General features: G+C 38.0%; 3 protein-coding genes across 5 annotated transcripts; 1 reads left to right on the top strand and 2 right to left on the bottom strand.

Moving 5' to 3' along the window:
* Positions 1-3120: 3120 nt before the first annotated feature.
* LOC120776975 (nuclear hormone receptor HR78) lies at positions 3121-7163 on the top strand. 2 transcript variants are annotated; one of them, XM_040108071.1, is made up of 8 exons: positions 3121-3417; positions 3483-3573; positions 3641-3778; positions 3864-4037; positions 4567-4830; positions 4889-4960; positions 5020-5427; positions 5642-7163. In XM_040108071.1, the coding sequence occupies exons 2-8, from the start codon at positions 3546-3548 to the stop codon at positions 6442-6444; spliced, it is 1887 nt and encodes a 628-aa protein (XP_039964005.1). In that variant the 5' UTR covers positions 3121-3417; positions 3483-3545; the 3' UTR covers positions 6445-7163. The 2 variants fall into 2 exon arrangements, with proteins under 2 accessions (XP_039964005.1, XP_039964004.1); XM_040108070.1 differs by having other exon boundaries at positions 3864-4043.
* Positions 7164-7180: 17 nt separating this feature from the next.
* Positions 7181-9284, bottom strand: LOC120776976 (probable aminoacyl tRNA synthase complex-interacting multifunctional protein 2). 2 transcript variants are annotated; one of them, XM_040108072.1, is made up of 5 exons: positions 9021-9284; positions 8823-8945; positions 7984-8148; positions 7692-7920; positions 7181-7632 (listed from the first exon to the last, which is right to left on the bottom strand). In XM_040108072.1, exons 1-5 carry the CDS (start codon positions 9138-9140, stop codon positions 7256-7258), a joined length of 1014 nt encoding a protein of 337 aa, XP_039964006.1. In that variant the 5' UTR covers positions 9141-9284; the 3' UTR covers positions 7181-7255. The 2 variants fall into 2 exon arrangements, with proteins under 2 accessions (XP_039964006.1, XP_039964007.1); XM_040108073.1 differs by lacking the exon at positions 8823-8945 and having other exon boundaries at positions 9021-9281.
* Positions 9285-18182: 8898 nt separating this feature from the next.
* LOC120778108 (U3 small nucleolar RNA-associated protein 14 homolog A) lies at positions 18183-20930 on the bottom strand. Its single transcript, XM_040109811.1, has 2 exons — positions 20461-20930; positions 18183-20403 (listed from the first exon to the last, which is right to left on the bottom strand). The coding sequence occupies exons 1-2, from the start codon at positions 20854-20856 to the stop codon at positions 18346-18348; spliced, it is 2454 nt and encodes an 817-aa protein (XP_039965745.1). The 5' UTR covers positions 20857-20930; the 3' UTR covers positions 18183-18345.
* Between the last annotated feature and the right edge of the window lie 2584 nt (positions 20931-23514).

Genomic DNA, 23514 nt, shown 5'->3' with positions numbered 1-23514 from the left:
AGTTTGAAAAAGTATACGTGAGCTCGCCCTATAATAAGCTTCTCCTAAACCACTACAGGTGCGTTGCACCGCCCACTTTGAGGTGAAATCACATATCTCGGTATCCGCTCAACCGATTTCTATGTCACAGTTTTGACATTTCTATGTCACAGTATCAAACTAAGTGAAATAAAGCTAAAAACTTCCCAAACCGAACCAAAACTGTCAAACCCCTAGGTACTGTATACGTGGACCCATTGCATATAGTTGACCTTTTACTGAAAATATCGGTCAATGTGTGATATGTATACTATAATTGAAATTCAAAACGAACTCTTTCCTGCTAGTAGTGTGTACATATGTGTGTTACAAATGGGTTGAATCGTTTCAATACTTCCCCTAGTCCACATATGTATGTATGTACATATATGTATGTACAAGTGCTTAACAGAAAGATATAGACTTTCGAAATTCTGCGTGACTTTATACCGCATATATCGCCCCATATGTGAGATATCTTAATAAAAATGAGATTGCGTGTTTTTCTTATAACGGTAGATTGTTGTGCTTGGAATGAATAAAGCAGGTGAAAACTCTCCCTATACCCCATATAACCAGCAAGCCTTATCTACCCGAAGTACTTCCCTGGCTTTGATTCCTGCAAGTTGCACTTGTCATTTATTTAATACACAGTTTTCCACTAGCTGAAGGAATTTCCAGGACATTGATTCTTGCAAATTGCGAAAGTTTAAAATGTTCGGTTACACCCGAACTTAGCCCCTCCTGACTTGTTTTGAGTCTAGTAGACTTTTTTGTCAAATTTGAACAAAAAATGGAAGGAAAACGATGTCTTTTATTTTTTGTCCAATTAACTAACAAAAGCCAATAAAAACTGCCTCTCTATTTTTGCTTTTCTTTGCATTCTTATTATTCTGCATGACGTGATCATTACTTATCTCAGATTTCGACAGATTTTAATTTACTAAAGCTTTTGATCCAGAGTTCTAATAGCACTATACTTCTCAAGTATTTTCGTAAGTACATACATATAGTATAGCCGATAGCCGATAGCTAAAAATAGTACTTAATTGCATATTTATAACATTTATTTACTTTTTCGACGCACTTTATCTGCAAATACTTAACTAATATTACTTACAAACATTTTATTTATTATTACGTATATATAATTATGGCATATTAATAACAGTTACGAAAAAAGTTTTCAAGCAACGGGGATTTAAGAATTATATAGCGGTCAATCGGGCGGGAAAATATTACTCATATGTATGCCCCAACATGCGCGAACTGCTTCTGAGAATATGGCAGCAAGGAGCAGCATACAAAACACATTACAAATTTTGTAGAATCAAATACATACATAAATCTGCGCAATAGTAACGGCTAGAACCCGAAATTCAGACATATTCGTTAGGAATGAAATCACCTTTTATGAAAATTAATTCTTTATTACCATTATAGTCAATATCGCTATCAAGTATATTCAATTTGTACATATGTATGTATATACATATATAGTATGTATATATAATGTATTTTAGCAAATTTTGTGCCATTAAATATAATCCACTCAGAAATTTAAGTCGTACGTATGTACATACTTATGTATGTACATTAAAAAAATGCAACAGTATACAGCAATTTTATGGTAGCCAACTCGTTCAACATGATATGAATATTAATTCAGTTGGCTTGCATAAAAAAATCATGAAATTGTAATGCACAGTTTTTTCAAAAATTCGCAGTCTTTTTTTGCATAAGTTCTAGGCAGAACCGGAACTGCTCTCACCTCCGCCAATGGCGCCAGCATGTACATATGTACATTCAATATTTTCAATTTATTTACGACCTTCACAACATGAGCGGGTAGGTAAAACTAAATATGCCAAATAATTTGAATAATTAAAAACTGAGTTTTCAGTAAATATGGGGTTGATTAAAGTCCGTTAAAAATATAAATTTAAGTTGTGAAAATTTTAGATACAAACTAAAAATTGTTATTTATTTTTTTAATAATAAAGAAATAATAAATTTTTAAATTATAAGCATTAAATAACTAAATTTTGCAAAATATTTTAACTTCAGTCCTAATATTTAACATTTCAAAAAGTATTGGCATCTCATTTCGTAAAGGGTGTACATTTCTTGTCATTAACGAAATAGCCAAAATAGCGTTACTTTTTTACATTTTTTTATAAATTCATAATTGATAAAAGACGAGTTGGTGAACTCGTTTGTTGCACGTGCAATAAATAGCCAATGAAGCGGACTTCAACTGACGGCCCGTAATTTCAATGTCAATTGTACAATCAAAGAAGCGTTTGGAATATATGTACATATCCATGTACATACACACATACCAGTCATTGGGTGTCCACGGCCAAGTTGACATGTACATAAATGTGCGTATTCTTATGCATGTGTAACTTTGCGGTATATGGAACTCTGATAGGGCAATTAGGCGAAATTTTTTAATATTCAGAGTTCATCGCCAACATGCGTCGCCAGTACTTTGCCGCAGTTTGACATTTGATTGTTGCTATTAACCAATTTTTGTTTATATTTGTTCTTGTTTGCTCTATATGTACATATAAATGTGTATGTACAAAGAGCTGGATTACTCAAAACACTTAGATATTTAAATATGAATTCGTTTTTAAAGTTTCTAAAAATGAATGCCTAATTCTATCTTCATATGCTGATTTGGAGGTTTGGAAAATATATCAGAGTTTTATTGTATTACTAGAAAGAATTATTCACGAGGAAGTTTTTTGATAGATTGTTAGGTATCACAATAAAAAAATAATTGATAATACTTCTTATTCTGTCCCATGTAATCAAATAAAGCTTTTTCTGGCACAAAATAATGTAAAAAGCTTGATTAAATTTACAACAAATATCATAATAGTTGAATTTATAACATATAATACCCGGATTCAAAATGATATTATTACTTTTCCAATTTAAAAAAAATGCTTAATAATAAATTTATAATATTTCGTTAAAATTTTCAAATAATTCATTTCTTAATTAATCACCTCCATCAAATAGTTATTATTATACCTGGCAACATCAACAAGAATTTTTTGCTTTAATTTCCAATACAACCCTGCTATTCAATGACAGCAAGTGCAACAGCGGAAAGAAAAATATGTGCAGGAAGCTTATTTTAGTGATTTTGGTGGAATTATTCACATTTTTGTAATTTTTTTTACGTTCAATAAGTTTCTAATGGTCCAATTGGAAATATGTCGTGACAAAGTTAACCTTTCCTTAAGTGCTTCCATGTAAATGTGTGTTAGTTATGTTAGTATTGACCTCGAATGAACTGAAGTTGAGCGACCTCCCAAGAACATCAATGTAGCAGAAAGCAGCATAAAAGAATACAAATAAATCAGTGAGAATAATCAGTCATAGGTACCTACAGAGCTGATATAATATTAAATATATGTATATATATTAATGACACACTTTGGTTTCAGTTTTATATTAATATATAGACCAAACAAAATCTATAGCGTTAATATTAACGCATATCGTCAGATATGGGAGCAAGTGGTTTCAAAAACGAAGGTAAGCGCATACCGTTTTTCATGTTGTATGTCATTGTTTACTATTTCACTCTCCACCATATTCGTAGATAACAAAACAGCAGCAACAATTGTTCATCACGTTACTGGAAGCGGTAATGGTACAAGTGGTGGTGGAGTAGCGAACACAGCAACAGCGACCAATATGAGCATTGAAACGTGTCTGGTGTGTGGGGATCGTGCTTCAGGTACTTTATCAAAGATAATGTATATGTATAGTTGTAGTAATGTGCAATGTAATGAAATGTAATACAGCTATATGTTATCTAATAGGTCGACATTATGGAGCTATTTCATGTGAAGGTTGTAAAGGCTTTTTCAAGCGTTCAATACGCAAACAATTGGGATATCAGTGTCGAGGATCCATGAACTGTGAAGTTACCAAGCATCATCGCAATCGTTGCCAATTCTGCCGTCTCCAGAAATGTTTAGCCAGCGGAATGCGAAGTGATTGTACATAATTTTCATTTATTTCGACAACACATTTTATTTCCCAATAGATTCCTGCTAAAGATTTACCTAATAGGTCAAAAAGAGGTTTGGCAATTATTTTCTCACTATATATGAAGTCTTTATTTGGATTTTTTAATTACGTTTTTTTCTACTTAAAAATAAAAAAATACATATCTTAACAGGTTGTATATGCCTATTTATTGGGCCAAGCATTGATTTAGTCATTATAACAGTAATAAATGCCCTCCAAACTGTTTTCGGTCTCGTAGTCATTAGCACGCCCTCAATGTTGATATTTATGAAATTTTGATTTTGATGCATTGCTGAATCAGTTAAATATATATGGTATATAAATAATTAGAAAATTGTACGCACAGGAGTAATGGAGTTTGATTAAATGCTCAATATATAAGTAGTACGTTGATAGTTTACGTAGCATTTTCACGCTCATTATCACATTTATTTACAATTATTTCGCCATGTTCAATATTAAACTATTTTTTTTACAATTACTTTAACACAGCTGTTCAACATGAACGTAAGCCGATCGTTGATAAGAAGGAGTTTGCCGGAAGCTCTTCTTCTGGATCATCCAATTCAACAGTGACCAATGCTGCGGCAGCTGCCGCCGTTTTGGGTGCTAACAATGCTGCAACGGGTAGCGGGAGTTTGCTCTTCGGTCACAATCTTACTACAAACGCTGCTACTGTCAACAAGTCTGAGGCACCAACTACTTCAAAGCCTTCTATATTCTCTTATAATATGACTCTGCCGGAAATGAGACAAGGTAACATTATCTTTCTATATGTTTCCTTATTTACAGTGAGATTATTTATTATTTTCAGCATTTGTAAACAACACAGATGTTTCAGTTCCACCTTTACCTTTTCATCTAACATTTGCCGAAATGAGACAAAGTAAAATTAAAGTGTGTAGCATATGCGTAACTAAAACTAACTATTATATTTATTTTTAGTTATAGAAAATGCAAAGAACTTCCAACAAGAAAAACAGGTTCCCATTCAAAATCCACCACCACAGTCACTTTACTTTTCCCCCGACTTGCCGAAAGCTGATGATGAAGAGGACGATGATGATGAGTCCATGGACAATAGCAGCACCACGTGTTTGCAAAATTTAACTACCAATGCAAATAATAACAATACACAAAACTTAAATCTCAATATAGACGCGATACACAGTCCTGCCACAGCAGTCGGGCAAATACAAACTGCTTTGGATAGATGTATCATTGAGAAAGCATTGCAATTGCTGATCCCCATTCAAAATCAGTTGGACCGTTTGTCCTTAGCAGCTGGTAATGGTTGTCCGGGCGGCTCCCCAGCTATCAAAAATGAAATAACTGATGACGACATGGGCGAAGGTTGGTATTTGGATATCGTGCATTGATATTTGTTAACTATTAAAGTGATACAACTAACTTTAAAATTACTTGCCATTCTAAAAACTGAATGAGCATTCCTTAATTATTTCTTTATTCGACTCACGTTTATGTAAGGAACGCTACTTCTATTGTATATATCTCATATTTTCTATTTTTCGTAAAATAATTGGTTTATTTCTTCTCAAACTTGCAGATAGCAGCGCAGACGATGAATATGAAGTAGCTGAAACAATACTTGGTGTGGCAAATACAAAGGAATTCGTTGTAAATGAATGTATCTTCGAAAACGAAATATTGACCAGCGCTCAAGCTGCTTTCAATCTGCAAACCCCCACATTAATGTCCGCCTATCTCAATTTGCACTATATATGCGAAACTGGTTCTCGTGTAATTTTCCTTAGCATATATTGGATGCGTAAAATAGCAGCATTCGATCAACTCGATGGGCGTACGCAAATCAAATTGTTGCGAGCTAGCTGGCCTGGCTTGCTAGCGATAGCATTGGCACAAGTGCGAAGTCTTTCAATTACCACAATTATCACCACACTTGTGGCAAATGTACGACAATTGGCAGAGGTTGACAAAATCGAACCACAAAAAATACGAAAACTCAGTGAGCATATAGCACGCATACATTCCTACATTCAAGAGACGCTAGCATTAGATTTGGATGATATGGAATTTGCTTTTCTTCGTCTCGCTATTTTCTTCAATCCACATATGCTGTTGAGAAAGCGTGAACGCAATGTGCGAGATTTTGTGCGTCGTGTACAACTATATGTACTATCCAGTCTTCGTAAACATATTGCTAGCCAATTGGATGACGAGCAACAAGCAGAGGAACGTTTTAGTACACTAATAATCACACTTTTACCACTAGCTGCCTTGGAGTCGGACGTTATTGAGGAATTATTTTTTTCCAATTTAATAGGGCAAGTGCAAATCGACAATATGATCCCCTATATTTTAACTTTGAGCGCTAACACTTGCCTTTAACTACTACATTTGTTTAAAACCATAAAATATCATCGTGGTTTTGTCAACCATTAGCTATTGAATAATGAGCAGCAAATTTAACTAGTTTGAGTCGGAGAATTCAATCTTATTTATTAATTCAACAAGATGGACAATGCCTTCGTTTAGCTTGTATGTGTTTGGAGCCAAATGGCGTAGTACTTAACTGATTTCAGACAATCTTGGGAAGTCCTCAAATACAAATGTCTCCCTTTGCGCGAGCGCTGCTAATAATCGCCTCTGAATAATTGCGATGTTGTTAGAAAATACGTAAAGTTTAAAAGGCTGCCAGCCTAGCAACGAAATATTAAAGAGTCAAGTCTTCACCTAAGTGCAAGCAGAAATCTTAATTTCTGCTAATGTTTACTTTAAACAATATATATACATATAAGTGACAATAATAATAGACTGAAAGTAAGAAATATGAGAGATGAATATAACGCTTTTGGCTTTTATATTTGTGGGTATTTTCTGCCAATTAGAAGAAAAACCCATGAGAGTGAAATTTAAAATTTCACCTTGTTATTAAAAAAAATTTTAGTGCAAATATCAAAGATCAGATCTTTGCAATTACAATTAAATGTGACTTTTTACATTATTAAGCAACACCCTCTCTGGGTAAAGCTATGTCATAGAATTAAGTGGAACATACAAACAATGCGCATTTTTAATTTGCAATAAAAGTTAACTTTTTTACAAAAGAAAAAAAGCAGTTGAATTCATTTACTACACATACGAGTATATAATTAAGAATGTACCAAGTACAAGAATATTTAATTATTACAATCTTATTTTACAGCTGTGTAACAAGTTGTACGCGTTTTTGCCATTCAGTCAAAGTTGGTGTAAGGTCTTTAGAGGTTATAGCCGGCAAACGCTTCAATGAGCTGTGAACACCAATATCAGCAATAGTTATTTTGTCACCACCAAAATATTTTTGTTTGCCTAGCCGAAGATTAAGTGCACGTAGCATTGAGGCGCGGTTTTTGGAAGTATTACATCGCAACAATTGATAGCATATGTCCAGCACAGCATCGATTTCGTTGCAGTTGGGTAAATCTTCGTAACGGTATTCCTCTGGTCCGACACGACCCAAATACCGAATAATATTAACTTCTCCATAAATGGGAACGTACATAGTGGGTGAACTGATCATTTCCGTATGTTCGCCTTAAAATAAAAAAAGGTGTTTTAAAAAGTATCCGTATAATATCCTATTTCTTGATTACAGTTTTTCCAAATAAGTGACACTTTCACTTTCGGTTTTGATGGGTCTATCTTCACTTGTGCCAATTTCTTTTCGAATTCACTTGCATCTTTTCCAATATCAGGCATGGTTGAATGTTTAAAGGTTCTCACATCAATGGTGAAAAGATCTTTCCAAGCATTCTTCAATGCTAATAGGGCATATGGTATGAAATTAGGGTGTCCATTGATAACAATATCATGTAGAGGTTCCTAACATGTTAAAATTTCATATAAAGTGAAGCGTGTTGGGAAACGATTAAGAATAGTACTAACCTCACGTAAGCCTCCATTCCGCAAACTTGTTTGCCCAGTGTGCTGAGGTCCTTTTTGGCAGAGACCAAGAGAAGCGCGAATATTGGCCATTTGTTGTTTGAGGTCTTGTAATTGTTTTAAAACTTTTTCTTGTCGTGCGCATACGGAACCGAAATCATTAGATGACTATGATTTGAAAAATATGGTCAAATTGTTAGCTTAATGTAAAATATCACATTTGCGTTAATGTGGTGTTAAAAATTAAAAAAATATATTATTATTATAAACTCAACCTAACCTCTTGATATTCTTGCATTGTTGAAAAATACTCGAGCAAATGTGGGATCAAAATAGATTTTTGTGCACATTAGACATACATATGTATGTATTTATTTTCGAAACATGTGGATAGAAACAACAGCTCTTTAGCCACTTTAATCTTTGCAGTTTAGTATGTTAGTAAACGAAAATTTTACTATTTTAATAAAGGCAGCGTTTCACTTAAATATAACATTATGTGAATGAGTAGCATGTCGAATAATAAAATAAATGCCAAAATATATCCTTTAATCCCATAATCTTTAATGCCACGTCCGCCTCTAAATTTTTTTTATAAAAATAATAATATTTAAGAGATAAACGAAATATTAGATTTCAAATAAATGTGTTATTAACTAAGCAGTATAAACAAAATTTAACAAATAATTGAAAATTATGTAAATTGTTCTTATTAGGTGTGCAGCATGAGCATGTTCACTGCGTTTAAAAAAAACTACAAAATATAAATAAATATAAAAATATATGCAAACAAAGACAAATGGAAAATAAATTTAGTTGATAAATCAATTTTGAAAATTAACCTTGAGTAAATTCTGGATTTGTGCACTTAAATTGTCCAAATCAAGCGCACACACATTTTTCTTCGGTCCAAGAGAGTTGACAGCGGACGTGGCAAGAGGATTACCATTGCTGTTGTAAAAACCCTTTAATATGATTATTACATTTTATATCTTCTAAAACACACTTTTATTTAGTTCATCATGAAAAATTACACTTACGCTGCATGCGTCAGCTTTTATCACTTCTGAAGCTACCGAATTGTTGAGCACTTTCATTGGGTACATGCAAGTCGGCAATTGTATATCATACTCCGGTAAAAGTGTTTTAAGCTCATACATTTTGTCGATTTATATACTATCTAATAACTTTAGACAACAACAAACCACTGTTTAATTATTTTTAAGAAATATAAATTTAAAATAATGTCTAATGCTTCGAAATATTTTTCGCCGTCGTTTTCGAATTGAATTTACACAATGCAGAATTCCAATTTGACAGTACAAGGTGTGCACTCAGCAGTGTCACTTTTGGCAGAGTTGCCGTAACACACTTATTATGAAGTACTTTTAAATTATTCAAAAGAATCTTAGAACCGTGACTTGGGACTCTGTACCCAGTAATGTATCGCCTATGGAAATTTAAGCTCTTAAGAAGTTTTTTTTATAAAAAGGCCAACATTTCGCTTGTTTATGCACATAATTTAATGAAACATGTGTTCTTTGCCAGAAAAAGTGGTATTTTTATTGAAAAAAAAATAAATATCCTGACCGCAATATTTTTCTCCACAATTACCCTCAATTAGATTAGATTAGATTGATAGATGAGGAATGCACCGTGAGCTTAGGTCTATTGTGCCCTCTCCTAAATCACAAAGACTCACTTAGCCCCAGCACTGTAATGAAGTCCAATATTCTACGGGGTTCTAGTGAGGCGATGCGATCCCTATCCGGAAACATGGATCCAAGGGCCTTAATCCTGCGTCTACAGACTGCTGTGCAGTCGATCAGCAGGTGTTCCGGTGTTTCAGGCCCCCTGTCGCAGAACCGGCTGTTAGGGCAAGAGGATAGGCCCATGTTATACAAATGCCTATTCAGCTTGCAGTGGCCGGTATAAAATGCGATCAGTAGCCTGAGTTTATTCCTGGGGAGGTTAATTACAACTTTGAACCTTCTCAAGTTGTACCCTCCAATTAGCAACTTGGTGTGTCGCATACCGTGTGCTCGTTGCCAATGCTATTCCCTGCCCACTCCTACCTTGCTGAGTAGCTCCTTTAAGGTATGGGGACCCACCCCAGTAAAGGTTTCGGGTCCTACCATTTTGATGGAGACTGTGGAGCGGGCGAGCTCATCAGCCAGTTACTTACCGGCTATACATTTGTGACCAGGCACCCAGATTAGGTGCACCTGGTTGCGTTCCTGCACTATTGGCGATTTGATCTCGTAGGAGGAGATCGCTTTTAGTGCCGCTTGACTATCGCTGAGTATGGTTATCCGCTCAATGCGATAGTTGTGATGGACGTTTATCTCTATGCACGGACTTATGGCAAAGACTTCTGCCTGGAAAATGCTCGGAAACGCTCCCATAGGTATGGAGAGCTTGGTGCGTGCAGCCTCGATCCCTGCACCGATTCTCTCCGACATTTTCGGGCCGTCGGTGTACCACCTCAACGTACTATACCTCAGCATCAGCTGGAGATTGGAGTCGTTCCACTCATCCTTGCTTCCGAGGGGCCACCACCCCGTACGTGATTATCGGTCGAACAATCATGGTGTACAACCACCTAACGATCCTTGGCTTACAGCGTCAGCACTTTCCCGCCCGCCGATTGCACACCATTAATGCTTTCGTTGCTTTGATCAAGGTCAGGTTTACATGCTGCTTCCACCGCAAAGTAGAATCCAGCGTGAGACCGAGATATTTGACCATGTTGGTCATCTCTATCTCTCTACCCCCAAGTGTAAGGCTCCTGAGACCAGGTAGGGACCTGCGTCTCTTGAACGCCCACCCCTTTGCCAGGTTTAGAACTCTTTGTATTAGGTCGTAGAGAGTGTCCTCAAATTTACCTTTGGCTATAATTACAACGTCGTCCGCATACCCCTGGCAGCGGATCTCATTGTCCGTTAGCAGTGCTAAGAGGTCGTCCACGTCTAGACTCCATAGCAGGGGTAACATCCCCTGTGGAAAGCCTCTTGTTGTGCCAAGACGAATTCCTTTATCTCCTACTGTGGACTCAGCAATTCTGGTGCGCAGTACGGCTTCTATCCATCTACTCACCGGTGCTGCCACATTCCTTTTCCCCAGTGCCCTGGCTACACTCCTGTGAGACGTGTTGTCAAAGGCACCTTCGATAACCAAGAAAGCGCAAAGCATCTCATCACCATTCTCCAGTGAACTCTCTATCTCAGAGGTTAGCTGGTACAGAGCAGTATTGGTAGATCTGCCCGCTCTGTAAGCATGCTGAGCAGCATGCAGGGGTGCACTCTTCAGCGTATTCGACCTTATTTCCTGATCTACGATCTTTTCCATGGTTTTCAGTAGGAAAGAAGTTAGACTGATTGGCCTGAAGGATCTCGCCAGTGAATAGTCCTTCCTTCCGACTTTGGGTGTGAAGATCACCTTAGCCGTCCTCTATAATTCAGGGATGTACGCCATGGCGAGGCTCTCCCTCAGCATCCGAACAAGGGATGGCAGCAGAATCTGCTCCCCCTGTTGTAGTAGCGCTGGAAAGATGCCATCCACTCCCGGAGACTTGAATTTCTCAAACGACGCCATTGCCCACTTGGTCGAATCCGCGGTATACAATTGCTTAGCGATTGTCCAATCCGCGCGGGATGGCTTGTGTTCGATCACGGGTAGACACTAGTCTTCCCGAATTGTCTCCGGGAAGTGCGCTCTGTCTTCTGCACTGGTCATAAATGTCCCATCACTTCTTTTGATTGCTAGAACTGTGTCAGTCGTGCCTCTAGCCAGAGCCTTATGCAGCCGAGCCGCTTCAGGTGTGGAGGTGACATTTTGACAGAATCTCCTGAAGCTTGCCTGCTTTGCAGACCTAATCTCCTTATTATGTAGGGTGAGGTTGCCCCTATATTCTTCCCAGACCCCCGTACGTTTTGCTTTATTAAATAGACTCCGTACTTTTTTCCGGAGATCTGCAAGTTTCTATGACCACCAGGGACAGTTGCGCCTGTCTGTGGGCACTTTTAGGGGGCAACTTCTATGATACGCGTTAATTATAGACCCGTTCAGCGCGATAACCTACTCTCCATTCCTGGGCCTGTAACGCTATTGTCAGTCTGCTCCTCCCTTCTCAATTCCTGACTTAGCATCTCCCTGAAGGTATCTCAGTTTGCCTTCCGAGGGTTGCGTCTTGGGGGGAGTTGTCTGACCTCTACCCTTAGCGCGAACCTTACAATTCTGTGGTCTGACAAGGAGGGTTCCATCGAAACCCTCCATTGTGAGACTAATCCGTTCGCAGGTTCGTTGCTCAAGGTGATGTCCAGCACCTCTCTCCTGCTTATGGTTCACACCCCACATTCTCTATAGCTAAGTTACTACCTAATATGCACTCTAAAAGCGACTCACCTCTTGCGTTGCAGTTTGTACTGTCCCATTCCAAGTGGTGGGCGTTCGCGACACAGCCAATGATCAGAGGCAGCCTGTACCTTCTGCAGTACACCACCAGTCTCTCCACCACCTCTGGGGGTGCTGTGGATGCCTCCCCTGGAAAATAGGCGGATGCCAGAACGAAGTCTTTGCCTTCAAAGTCCCTGGCTTGCAGCGCCACCAGATCCTGCGTCAGGAACTCTGAAATGCAGAAGAATTCAATATTATTCCTGACCACTATGCAAGTTCCAGGTCTCTCGCTTGAGAGATCCCAGATTACCGTATTGAACTCCGTCTTGAGGCCTTTAACCTCTCCTCTGTAGACCCAAGGCTCTTGGATCAGCAGGATGCCCATCTTATCCGCTGTGAACCTGCTCGTTATGACAGCTGAAGCTGCCGCCGCGTGATGCAAGTTCACATAGGCGACTTCCGTGTTGACGGCCACTATAATAGTGGTTCGATGAGGGGCAGATCCTCATACCCGCCGTCAAATGCGCTGCCATCCAGTGGGTTTCCTAGACCATCGAGGAGTTCCTGCGTGAAGGGTAGCTCTGCTCGCTGGCTACAGGACCTCTCACCCCTGCTCTCGCTGGGTTGATTCGCAACCTCATCCTTGCTCCCGGTGGCTGCGAGCTTGTGTAGCCACATGACCACCGTGCTGAACCTGTCGTACAGGCGGAAGCTCGCTGCTCGGACGTACTTGTACCAGAGAACAGCGTGCGACACTTGTTATTATGAATGTATGTACATATGTATGTGGCTCGCATTTGCTTTCGTAAACATACAGACAAATGTGCCAAAGAAATAATATATGTATGTACATATGTATATGCCATAGAAATTCTATTGGTACAAATATGGAAATGATAACGAAATAACGCGAAAATGCATATTTCATGAAGGTCATTAATTTCTTTTAAAGAAATGGAAGGAATGAATGAAAACGACTGAATTCATGCGAGAATGAATAAAGAGAAATGTTTTGAAGAAAAATATACAAAGTCACACAGAGAATAAAAAAAAGCATTCTCTGAGTCACATGTGAGTGATTATTTTGTATCGCATGAACCATTTTTTTCCGAAAAATGGTAAAAATTCTAATTTTTTTTTACAAAATCGGGAAAAAATAAATAAAAAATAATTTTAAATAAATTATTATTTCAAAAATTATATTTATTTCAACTATTACAAAATGAATATGTGCCAAATGAACTTAAATGTGCTCATATAAACACGTCTTGGGTCATTCCTTTCATTTCTTCAAAAAAAATTAATGACCTTCATGAAATATGTATATTCGCATTATTTCGTTATCATTTCCATATTTGTACCAATAGAATTTCTATGGCATATACATACATACATATATTATTTCTTTGGCACATTTGTCTGTATGTTTACGAAAGTAAATGCGAGCCACATACATATGTACATACATTCATAATAACCAGTGTTGCACGCAGAAAATCCAAGCCGTACCGAAAAAAATAAACGAATGGCCGCCGATTGTTACCGCTTCCCTTGCTGCTCGAACAGCTTCGCCAACAAGCTAGCGTAAATATGTATGTTTTTGTATGAGCTTGCATACATATCCACGCTGCATTTTGCGAGCCACGGAAAAATATTTTAGAATTGACAAATATTGCAAATCGACAACAGCTATGTTGCCACTTTTCTCACTTCTTTCTTAGAACAAACACCAGAAAGATGTTCAATTTATGATTTTTAGCTTTTGCCATCGTCGCGAAAAGATGCTTGTTAGCAAAGGCTTGCTCGGGGAGATGTTACGGCGTCAGTTTTTATGAATAAAGCGAGGTCGCTTGTGGAATTTGCGCCTGCGTTTATGAATGAAATCGTTTTTGTTGTAAAATTTACTACATTTGGGCTTCGCCAATTTGGCTGACATATTCAGGGGTGTTGTGGAATCCAAGACAGAATTGCTTAGCTGTCAGAATTGCAAACCAATTCTGATTATCAATGATGTCACAGAATTTGATTGGATTTTCGTCTTTTCGAACATACGCAAAACCAATATTCGAACCAGCTGTTTACTAATTTTACAAAACTTGCAAACGAATACATTAGGAAGCAATCCTATTAAAGTTTTTAATCAATTCCGAATTAAAAAATTTTTAGAATTTTACAATTGTTTTTGAAATTTTCCTAGTTTAACTTGAACATAAGTTATTAACAAATTTGAATCTCTTTTTTGTTTCCGATAGAAATTGCAACCTGCATACTGCCCGCCGTCCGACAAATGCACATGCGAAATGCATCGAACAATTGCTTCCCTAAGGCAGAATATCAAAGAAATCGTATTCAAAAAATGTTTGGATGTTGTTTAAATATATAACTATGAACCCTAGAAATTTCGCTTTAATCAATTAGTTCTTTCCCTCCCAAAAAAAACCTCAAAAAAATCGATTTTTTAAGCCGCTAAAGCAGGCTCCCCCCTTAAATATCCCAATTTTTTTGTTTTTCAAAACTCAATAATTAAAATATTACGTGTTTTATTCTTATGTTTTCGCCTATAAAAATAAAAATAAATTAATTCGTAACAATAAAATAACTTGATTTCTTAACTTGCATTTCAAATCTGTGTGCGATTATCCTCTTGCTTAGTTTCTGACAGCAAAACCGATAAAATTGGTTTCCGTGACACCCAAAACCGATACAAATTCTGTTTCGAATATCAAACCAGTAATGTCTGAATTCATGACACCTACTGCTTTTTTTTGATCGGTTTCAATTCTGATACCGACAACTATCAGATTCCACAACACCCCTGATTGACTTGTGATGCTTCTGCTATTTAGACAATTGTTGTTTTTGTAGAACAATGTTTAAATTTTTTGTTGGTGACATATTCACATGTGTACGCATATGTATCTTTGTATGCTTGTGCATTATTTGTTCGGAAGTGTATGCAAGTATGTACATATAAATATATATGAATGCATGAACACATTACTATATGTAATACATTACTATATTGATAAGTGATAAAATCATGATTTGAATTTCTGAATGCGCACATGCGTATACATAATAAGATTATGATAGAAGATGGGTTTCCAACTCGTCAACACGCCACATATATCTGGAACATAGCATTTCCCGATTTCCTTGTGTCCTGTTGATTGTTAGCGCAAAGGCAATTTTGCCTGGAAATTGAAGACGTTTGAACTGAAATGGCTGTCCCCTGTATTCGCTAACTGCGTCATAATTAGTCGGGTTCCATTACATAGTTTCGGCGCATGAAGATTGTTAAACATTATAATGACAAATCCAACTTTGAGACGCAAATGTTGCTGGGGCATACCAAGCCTCTCCAAAGAATTTGGAAATTCCACTGGATAATTTACGGTTTCGTCTTCCTTGTCAAGACGATCGATCGATTTATATGAGCACAAACCTCCCGGAATTTGACTTTGAATCTTCCAGTTTAAGTTATTAACACCAGTATTTTGGCAGCTAAAATTGTGCGTGCACTTAAGGAATCGTAGTTACGATAATTTGGCCAATGTTCTGATAAATATTCGTGATGAGTTCATCTTCCGTTGAAGTGCATTGACAAAAGGGAGGTGAAATTGATATCAAACCACTGGAAGTATCAACCGGAATTTGCCAATTCTTAGCGAATACAATGTAAAATGTCATCGGCAGTGTCATTTTTTCGTATCCCATAATTAACGCACATTTGAAGGCTGATATGTCGAAATGATCTTCGACAGTTCCAGCAAATCCAATTGCTGGCATGCTTCTCAAAAAGTTGCACACACTGTACCATTCACAATATGATCTGGTGTAATCACCATCCGCATCCAAATAAAAATGTGTGCGTGCGGCAAACCTCTTTTTTGCTACTCAACAGAATACATTCAGCATTTAACAGCACCATATATACCATAGGTTGCTTCAAGATAAAGACCATCAAACATCGCAGCTATTGTTTAAAAAGTCGTGCTGTGATATCGTTACGATCGCTAGCTGATTGACCGCGATCTATAATTCCGCACGTATGTCATCGCATTTGGGAGTACTTCTTGCCTTTCTTTGGGCTGCCATACGTTGATGGCAAAAAGAACGCCGACCAATATTAGCGCGACCTCTTCGTGGCTTCGTAACAAATTTCAATATGCAATTGATCACATTGTGCTAAACACACAAGTTTTCTCTGAATAGTTTTCAATCATTTTTCCTTTGGATAGCCGGAATAAAAAAGCAAGCGACCGCAATTGAACGATTCAAATAATTTACGAATCAAAATATTGAAAAACAAAACAAAGAAAAATTTAAAAAATGTGTATGGAAATGTTACTTTTTGGAATTGTCCAATTTTCCGATATCTCCTCATGAAAAGTATAAGGTATTTTGTTTCTAAAGCTTTCCCGATCCACAACAAACAACCTTTTAAAACTTCATCAAGATTGGTTCAACCGTTCTCTTAGTGTTACTAACAAACAAACATTCATTTTTATATAACGTTTGTATGGGGAAAAGAAAAGTGCTGTTTTTAGGGGTTTTCCGGAAATTATTCGAATTTTTCTGGCCGTAAAAACCATCTTTGAACTTCAACGAACATTTAAGAAAAAGAATTGGCCAAATTGGTCCAGGTGTTATTGAATTATGAGCGTACATACAGTTTGACGATTCATTATACTCTCGCAACAATGTTGCCAAAGAGAGTATTATAGTTTTGTTCACATAACGGTTGTTTGTAAGTCCTAAAACTAAAAGAGTTAGATATAGGGTTATATATGTATACCAAAGTGATCAGGGTGACGAGTAGAGTCGAAATCCGGATGTCTGTCTGTCCGTCCGTCCGTCTGTCTGTCCGTCCGTGCAAGCTGTAACTTGAGTAAAAATTGAGATATCACGATGAAACTTGGTACACGTATTGCTTGGCTCCATAAGAAGGCTAAGTTCGAAGATGGGAAAAATCGGCCAACTGCTACGCCCACAAAATGGCGGAAACCGAAAACCTCTAAAGTATAATAACTAAGCCATAAATAAAGATATTAAAGTGGAATTTGGCACCAAGGATCGCATTAGAGAGGGGCATATTTGGACGTAATTTTTTTTGGAAAAGTGGGCGTGGCCCCGCCCCCTACTAAGTTTTTTGTACGTATCTCGGAAACTACTATAGCTATGTCAACCAAACTCTACAGAGTCGTTTTCTTCAAGCATTTCCATATACAGTTCAAAAATGGAAGAAATCGGATAATAACCACGCCCACCTCCCATACAATAGTTATGTTGAAAATCACTAAAAGTGCGTTAACGGACTAACAAAAAACGTCAGAAACACTAAATTTTACGGAAGAAATTGCAGAAGGAAGCTGCACCCAGGCTTTTTTTAAAAATTGAAAATGGGCGTGGCCTCGCCCACTTATGTACCAAAAACCATATCTCAGGAACTGCTCAACCGATTTCAATGAAATTCGGTATATAATATTTTCTTAACACCCTGATGACATGTACGAAATATAGGTGAAATCGGTTAACAACCACGCCCTCTTCCAATATAACGCTATTTTGAATTCCATCTGATGCCTTCTCTGTATAATATATAGTACATTAGGAACCAATGATGATAGCGGAATAAAAGTTTACAAAAATACGGTATTTGAAAAATATGTAAATGACGTATAATGAAATCTCGATTATCACTTTATCATGCGAGAGTATAAAATGTTCGGTGACACCCGAACTATCTTTCCTTACTTGTTTTTATTTATATACATAGATATGAATGTAAATGTTTACACGATTGCTTATATTCCTGTATTGTAATTTATTTGTATACCAATTATTTTAACAAACGAGTTTTTTCACTCAGCATCAGTTAAGCTGTATAGTCGATATGACAAAACGGCAGTTAAAGACTAAAATTTATATTAATACATACGCATTTTTTAAAATGTTTTTGTAGTATTTTTATTTTGTTTTAACCATTTTTGCTGGACGATTTTCATTCATTCTTGCTATCCTTCTATCAACTACATGTCTTAACCTGCGCTGCGGTTTTGTTATTTCACTTTGATCCATGGGTTCAATTACTTGACCCTTATGTGTTATGATCGCCGGTCGTGTTAGCATACGAAAAGCGGTTTCCGGAACACAATTTCGTCCAATAGTTGCGCGAATACTTCCTTCATAATCAGCTACAGAGGTAAATGGGAATGGCACTTCAGAAACAAGATGAGATCGTAATTGTTTACTCGCAGTTTCGTTGATATAAAGGCCACCTTTATTATCATCACGACGCTTTTCCTTTTTAGCTAACTTAAGAACTAGACGTTTGTTTTTAATAGCAGCTTGTCGCTCAGCGGAAATACCAGCGCCAGCCCATGAACCCCAACCAGGCATAAACAAATCGATTTCTGCGTCTTTTACTTCCGAGTCTTTAGCTTTATCGCGGGTGAAGTCGGCAATAATATCATCGTCTTCAAATGCTTGGCTGATTGTCATTTGTTGATCTAAGTAAACCTTATAATTGTCTTCATCGCCACTTACGTCCACGTCATCGTCTACAGCACCAATAGATTCATTCAAACCAATGAAGTTTTTTACATGTTGTTTAAGTTTCACATCAGCCAATTTGTTTGGATCAATAATTGAGGAAGGTTTTATTTCAATTGTTGGTGGTTCAGTCTGTAGAGACTGACTATCCTTTTTAAATTTTTCCATATTGATTTCAACATTGCTTTTACTCTTTCCTTCAATACCGAGCTCTTCGTCTATTATTGGCCGTTTCAATTCCTTTTTAAAGGATAAATCTTTTAAGTTCTTCAGTTCATCCTTTTTCAGGCGTTTTTTTTGTTTTGTATCCTTCAACTGAGTCTTTTTTAAAAGCTTAGCCTTTTTGGACAATTCTTTCATTTTTTTAGTCACCTTTTGTTTAATTTTGTCCTCTTGCTTATCAAAAATATCATCAATATTGGTATCATTGGAAATATTTTCCGAATTGGAAATGTTAGTCTCTTCAACTAACCATTCACCAGCTCCACTATATTTAATTTCTTTTTCGACCACTGTAGTTTTATTCTTTGCTTTTATGACCTTTTTGCTTATTTTATTAGCTTTTTTCACTTTCTGTTTAGTAGCTTTTTTTCTTGAATCAACCTCATCAACGAACTTTTCATCGTTTTTTGTTGTTTCTTTGATTTCTTGTTGTTCTTCATCAGACATATCTTCTTCAACTAAAAGCTTTTTATATTCATCCAACATTTTTTCATTTTCATTTCGATCCAGCCAATATTTTCTCCAGTTTTCACCTTCAACTTCATTAGTACCTCCGTCTTTTTGAATGCTTTCTAAACGCGTCCATGGATTGAAGGGATCAGATTCATTCAACTCTTTTTGAGTGCTGATGTGGGAAGCCTTTGTGGGATTGTCATCATCAGTGTCATCATCGCTATCGACTTTCTTTTGCGTTAATTGACGACTAATTTGCAATTGTTCAGACAAGTCCTTCCTTACGTCCTTATCATACTTTGCACGTATTTGCAAATTCTTTGCCCATGTCCCAGTGTTCTTATGGCGCAAACTAGCTCTTTCCAAAACCCTGTTCTTTTCTAACTCATTCAATTTCTCTAAAGCTGCCTCAGGATTTGTTTTTTGCAGAATCTCAAATTGTTTGATTTGGTCTTGCATTTTTTGTTTTTTAAGCAATTTGTGATATTTTTTCGATTTTATTTTGTTTTGCTTGCGTGCTTTTAATGACTTTTGGGACTCTCTAATTTTTAAGTATGCTAACTCTTTACGGCGCGCAAAAAGTTCGTCTCTTGTTAGCTTTTTCTTCAATAACTCTGCTTCTCTTTTGGCTAGTTCCTCTACATTTTCTGTGTCACCTGCTGATTCTCGCTTTGCGGCCTTTAGGCGTGCTTGTTCTGCTTCCAACGCGATAGCTAATTCAGACTTAAGCGATCGTTCCAATGGTTTACGGTATAAAGACGTATCAACATAAATAGTTTCGGACCGTAGAGGAAAAACCTTGAGTTATAAAAATAATGTATGTCAATAAAACAATTCAAATATTTATATACATACTTGAGTTTCCGCATTACGATTTTGAGACACAACGGCGTCCCAACGTCCCAAATTTTTCTTCGTTTTATCATAGCCGAGTCCTCGTTTAAGACGATTTGCTTGTGGAGTTTCTAGTGGCTTATCAAGTACTTTTTTTGAAGACTGTACAACTTTCAGTTGTTTTCCGGCTTCTACATGTTTCTTAGTTGTTTGCAATACTTTTACAATATCATGCAAGCCAACTGGATAACGTGCAGCTAATTCGTCTCCAGGTTTTACCAATTGAAACTCATCCTGCTGACGTATAGGTTCATTACGTGTTGTTTTCCTAATATGTTGAGCTTTGCCCAGGCTGCTGATGCCTTGCAATAGTTTCTTATGTGCTTTGGGATTAAATTGCTCCTCCTCGTCACTCATAGTGTTATTTTAAAAAATCTTTGAATTATACGATAAGTTAAATATAAAATAGAAACACATGCGTTCACAGTCTTAATTTTTGACAGATGTTTGTTTTCATTTGTTAGTCAGGGCGACCCTCAAAATTTTTTCGTATTACAGTGTTGTATTTGAAGGTAACTGAAATAAAAACCTTTAAGTGCTTGGGTGGTCCTAAAAAACTAAAAACAGTAAGTTTGCAGCATAGATATTTTTGAAGTTTGGAAAAAAATATAAAACTGTCAGATTGTAGGACAAATATTTTTTAACGGCACATATATTACACCTAATTCTGTTTTTATACGGTTTTGTTTTACACAATTTGACACAATTCCGATTTTTTTGACGCCGCGATCTGAAGGTACCGTTGGAAAGAATCCTCCTGATAAAAAAATGTATAGGGTTATAGGTACCGCAAACGCTTAGTTTACGAGATATTTGACTTCAAAGTTCAAAAATTCCCAAAATTTCCACACGCTATTTCACCACATTAAACACACTTTACGCACATTTTTTACTTCAAATTAATTCACGCAAGTGAGGAAAGTTCTGATCGCCATTCACTTGGGAGTGGCCAGAAACGATTCTGTTTGAACATATGACTCAAGCAGCTCACGACTTCCGGTCTTTGACCAAGTATCCTCTGGGTAGCCTAAGAACATCCGTTCGAAGGTGAGCTAAAGTGAGAAGGCGAAACATCCCCTGCATAGGGGGCCACGTAAAAAGCCTATCCCAATGAAAAGCGACAAACAGCCTCGGATGAGAAACCCCTCTTTTGATGACGACCATGGCAAAGGAAATAAGGACAACGATATCAGGGCATGCACCTGGAATGTCCGGTCCCTTAATTGGGAAGGTGCCCAGCTGGTTGATGTCCTCGTGAAAATAAAGGCTGACATCACCGCCGTCCAAGAAATGCGATGGACGGGACAAGGACAGAGACGAGTAGGTCCTTGTGACATTTACTACAGTGGCCATATAAAGGAGCGCAAGTTTGGTGTGGGATTCGTGGTGGGAGAGAGACTCCGTCGCCGAGTACTATCATTCACTCCGGTGAATGAACGTCTAGCCACAATCCGCATCAAAGCGAGGTTCTTCAACATATCGCTGATCTGCGCCCACGCTCCGACGGATGAGAAGGACGATGTGACCAAAGATGCCTTTTATGAGTGCTTGGAACGCACTTATGAGAGATGCCCCCGCCACGATGTCAAAATCGTGCTTGGCGACTTTAACGCCAGGGTGGGCAAAGAAGGTATCTTTGGCACTACGGTCGGTAAATTCAGCCTCCACGAGGAAACATCCCCAAATGGGTTGAGGCTGATCGACTTCGCCGGGGCCCGAAATATGGTTATCTGTAGTACTAGATTCCAGCACAAAAAAATTCATCAAGCTACCTGGCTGTCTCCGGATCGAAAAACTACCAACCAGATCGATCATGTTGTGATAGACGGAAGACACGTCTCCAGTGTTTTAGATGTGCGTGCGCTCCGAGGTCCTAACATCGACTCGGACCACTATCTTGTTGCAGCCAAGATTCGCACCCGCCTCTGTGCAGCAAAAAACGCACGCCAACAAACACAAGGAAGGTTCGACGTCGAAAAGCTGCAATCACAACAGACTGCCAAACGTTTTTCTACTCGGCTTGCACTCCTGCTCTCTGAGAGCACTCATCAACAACTCGGTATAAGGGAACTGTGGGACGGTATTTCAAACTCCTTACGTACAGCTGCATCCGAAACCCTTGGTTTTCGGAAAGTGCAAAAGAACAACTGGTACGACGAGGAGTGCCGCGCCGCAGCGGAGAGAAAACAGGCTGCCTACCTCGCAACGTTACGATCGACCACAACACGTGCGGGATGGGATAGATAGCGAGAGTTGAAAAGGGAAGCGAGACGCATTTGTAGACAGAAGAAGAAAGAGGCCGAAATGCGTGAGTATGAAGAGCTTGATAAGCTGGCCGACAGGGGTAATCTCGAAAATTCTACGAAAAAATGCGGCGGCTTACAGAAGGTTTCAAGGCCGGAGCATGCTATTGTAGAACCCCCAAAGATGATCTAGTGACCGATGCCCAGAGCATACTTAAATTATGGAGGGAACACTTCTCCAGCCTGCTGAATGGCAGTGAATGCACAACACCAGGAGAAGGCGAACCCGATTCCCCAATCGATGACGATGGAGCAGACGTCCCATTGCCCGACCATGAAGAAGTTCGAATAGCAATTACCCGCCTGAAGAACAAAAAAGCGGCGGGGGCCGATGGATTACCGACCGAGCTATTCAAACACGGCGGCGAAGAACTGATAAGGAGCATGCATCAGCCTCTTTGTAAAATATGGTCGGACGAAGGCATGCCCAACGATTGGAATTTAAGTGTGCTTTGCTCAATCCATAAAAAAGGAGACCCTACAATCTGCGCCAACTACCGTGGGATTAGCCTCCTCAACATCGCATATAAGGTTCTATCGAGCGTATTGTGTGAAAGATTAAAGCCCACCGTCAACAAACTGATTGGACCTTATCAGTGTGGCTTCAGACCTGGAAAATCAACAACCGACCAGATATTCACCATGCGCCAAATCTTGGAAAAGACCCGTGAAAGGAGAATCGACACACACCACCTCTTCGTCGATTTCAAAG

The sequence above is a fragment of the Bactrocera tryoni genome, chromosome 5, assembly GCF_016617805.1.
Source record: "Bactrocera tryoni isolate S06 chromosome 5, CSIRO_BtryS06_freeze2, whole genome shotgun sequence".
NCBI classification, from domain to species: Eukaryota; Metazoa; Arthropoda; class Insecta; order Diptera; family Tephritidae; genus Bactrocera; species Bactrocera tryoni.
Note: the sequence above shows the minus strand (reverse complement) of the source record. Positions and strands in the feature narration are given on the sequence as shown.

What these genes read in the sequence shown, in the direction of transcription:
- LOC120776975 (XM_040108070.1), top strand. Translation starts at nt 3,546, where the DNA reads ATGGGAGCAAGTGGTTTCAAAAACGAAG. An exon ending in AAGTGGTTTCAAAAACGAAG is followed by an intron (nt 3,574 to 3,640) that starts GTAAGCGCATAC and finishes CCATATTCGTAG; the next exon opens with ATAACAAAACAGCAGCAACA. An exon ending in CAGCGGAATGCGAAGTGATT is followed by an intron (nt 4,044 to 4,566) that starts GTACATAATTTT and finishes ACTTTAACACAG; the next exon opens with CTGTTCAACATGAACGTAAG.
- LOC120776976 (XM_040108072.1), bottom strand. Translation starts at nt 9,140, where the DNA reads ATGTATGAGCTTAAAACACTTTTACCGGAGTATGATATACAATTGCCG. An exon ending in GGAATGGAGGCTTACGTGAG is followed by an intron (nt 7,921 to 7,983) that starts GTTAGTACTATT and finishes TTAACATGTTAG; the next exon opens with GAACCTCTACATGATATTGT. An exon ending in GTCACTTATTTGGAAAAACT is followed by an intron (nt 7,633 to 7,691) that starts GTAATCAAGAAA and finishes TTTTATTTTAAG; the next exon opens with GCGAACATACGGAAATGATC.
- LOC120778108 (XM_040109811.1), bottom strand. Translation starts at nt 20,856, where the DNA reads ATGAGTGACGAGGAGGAGCAATTTAATCCCAAAGCACATAAGAAACTA. An exon ending in ATCGTAATGCGGAAACTCAA is followed by an intron (nt 20,404 to 20,460) that starts GTATGTATATAA and finishes TTATAACTCAAG; the next exon opens with GTTTTTCCTCTACGGTCCGA.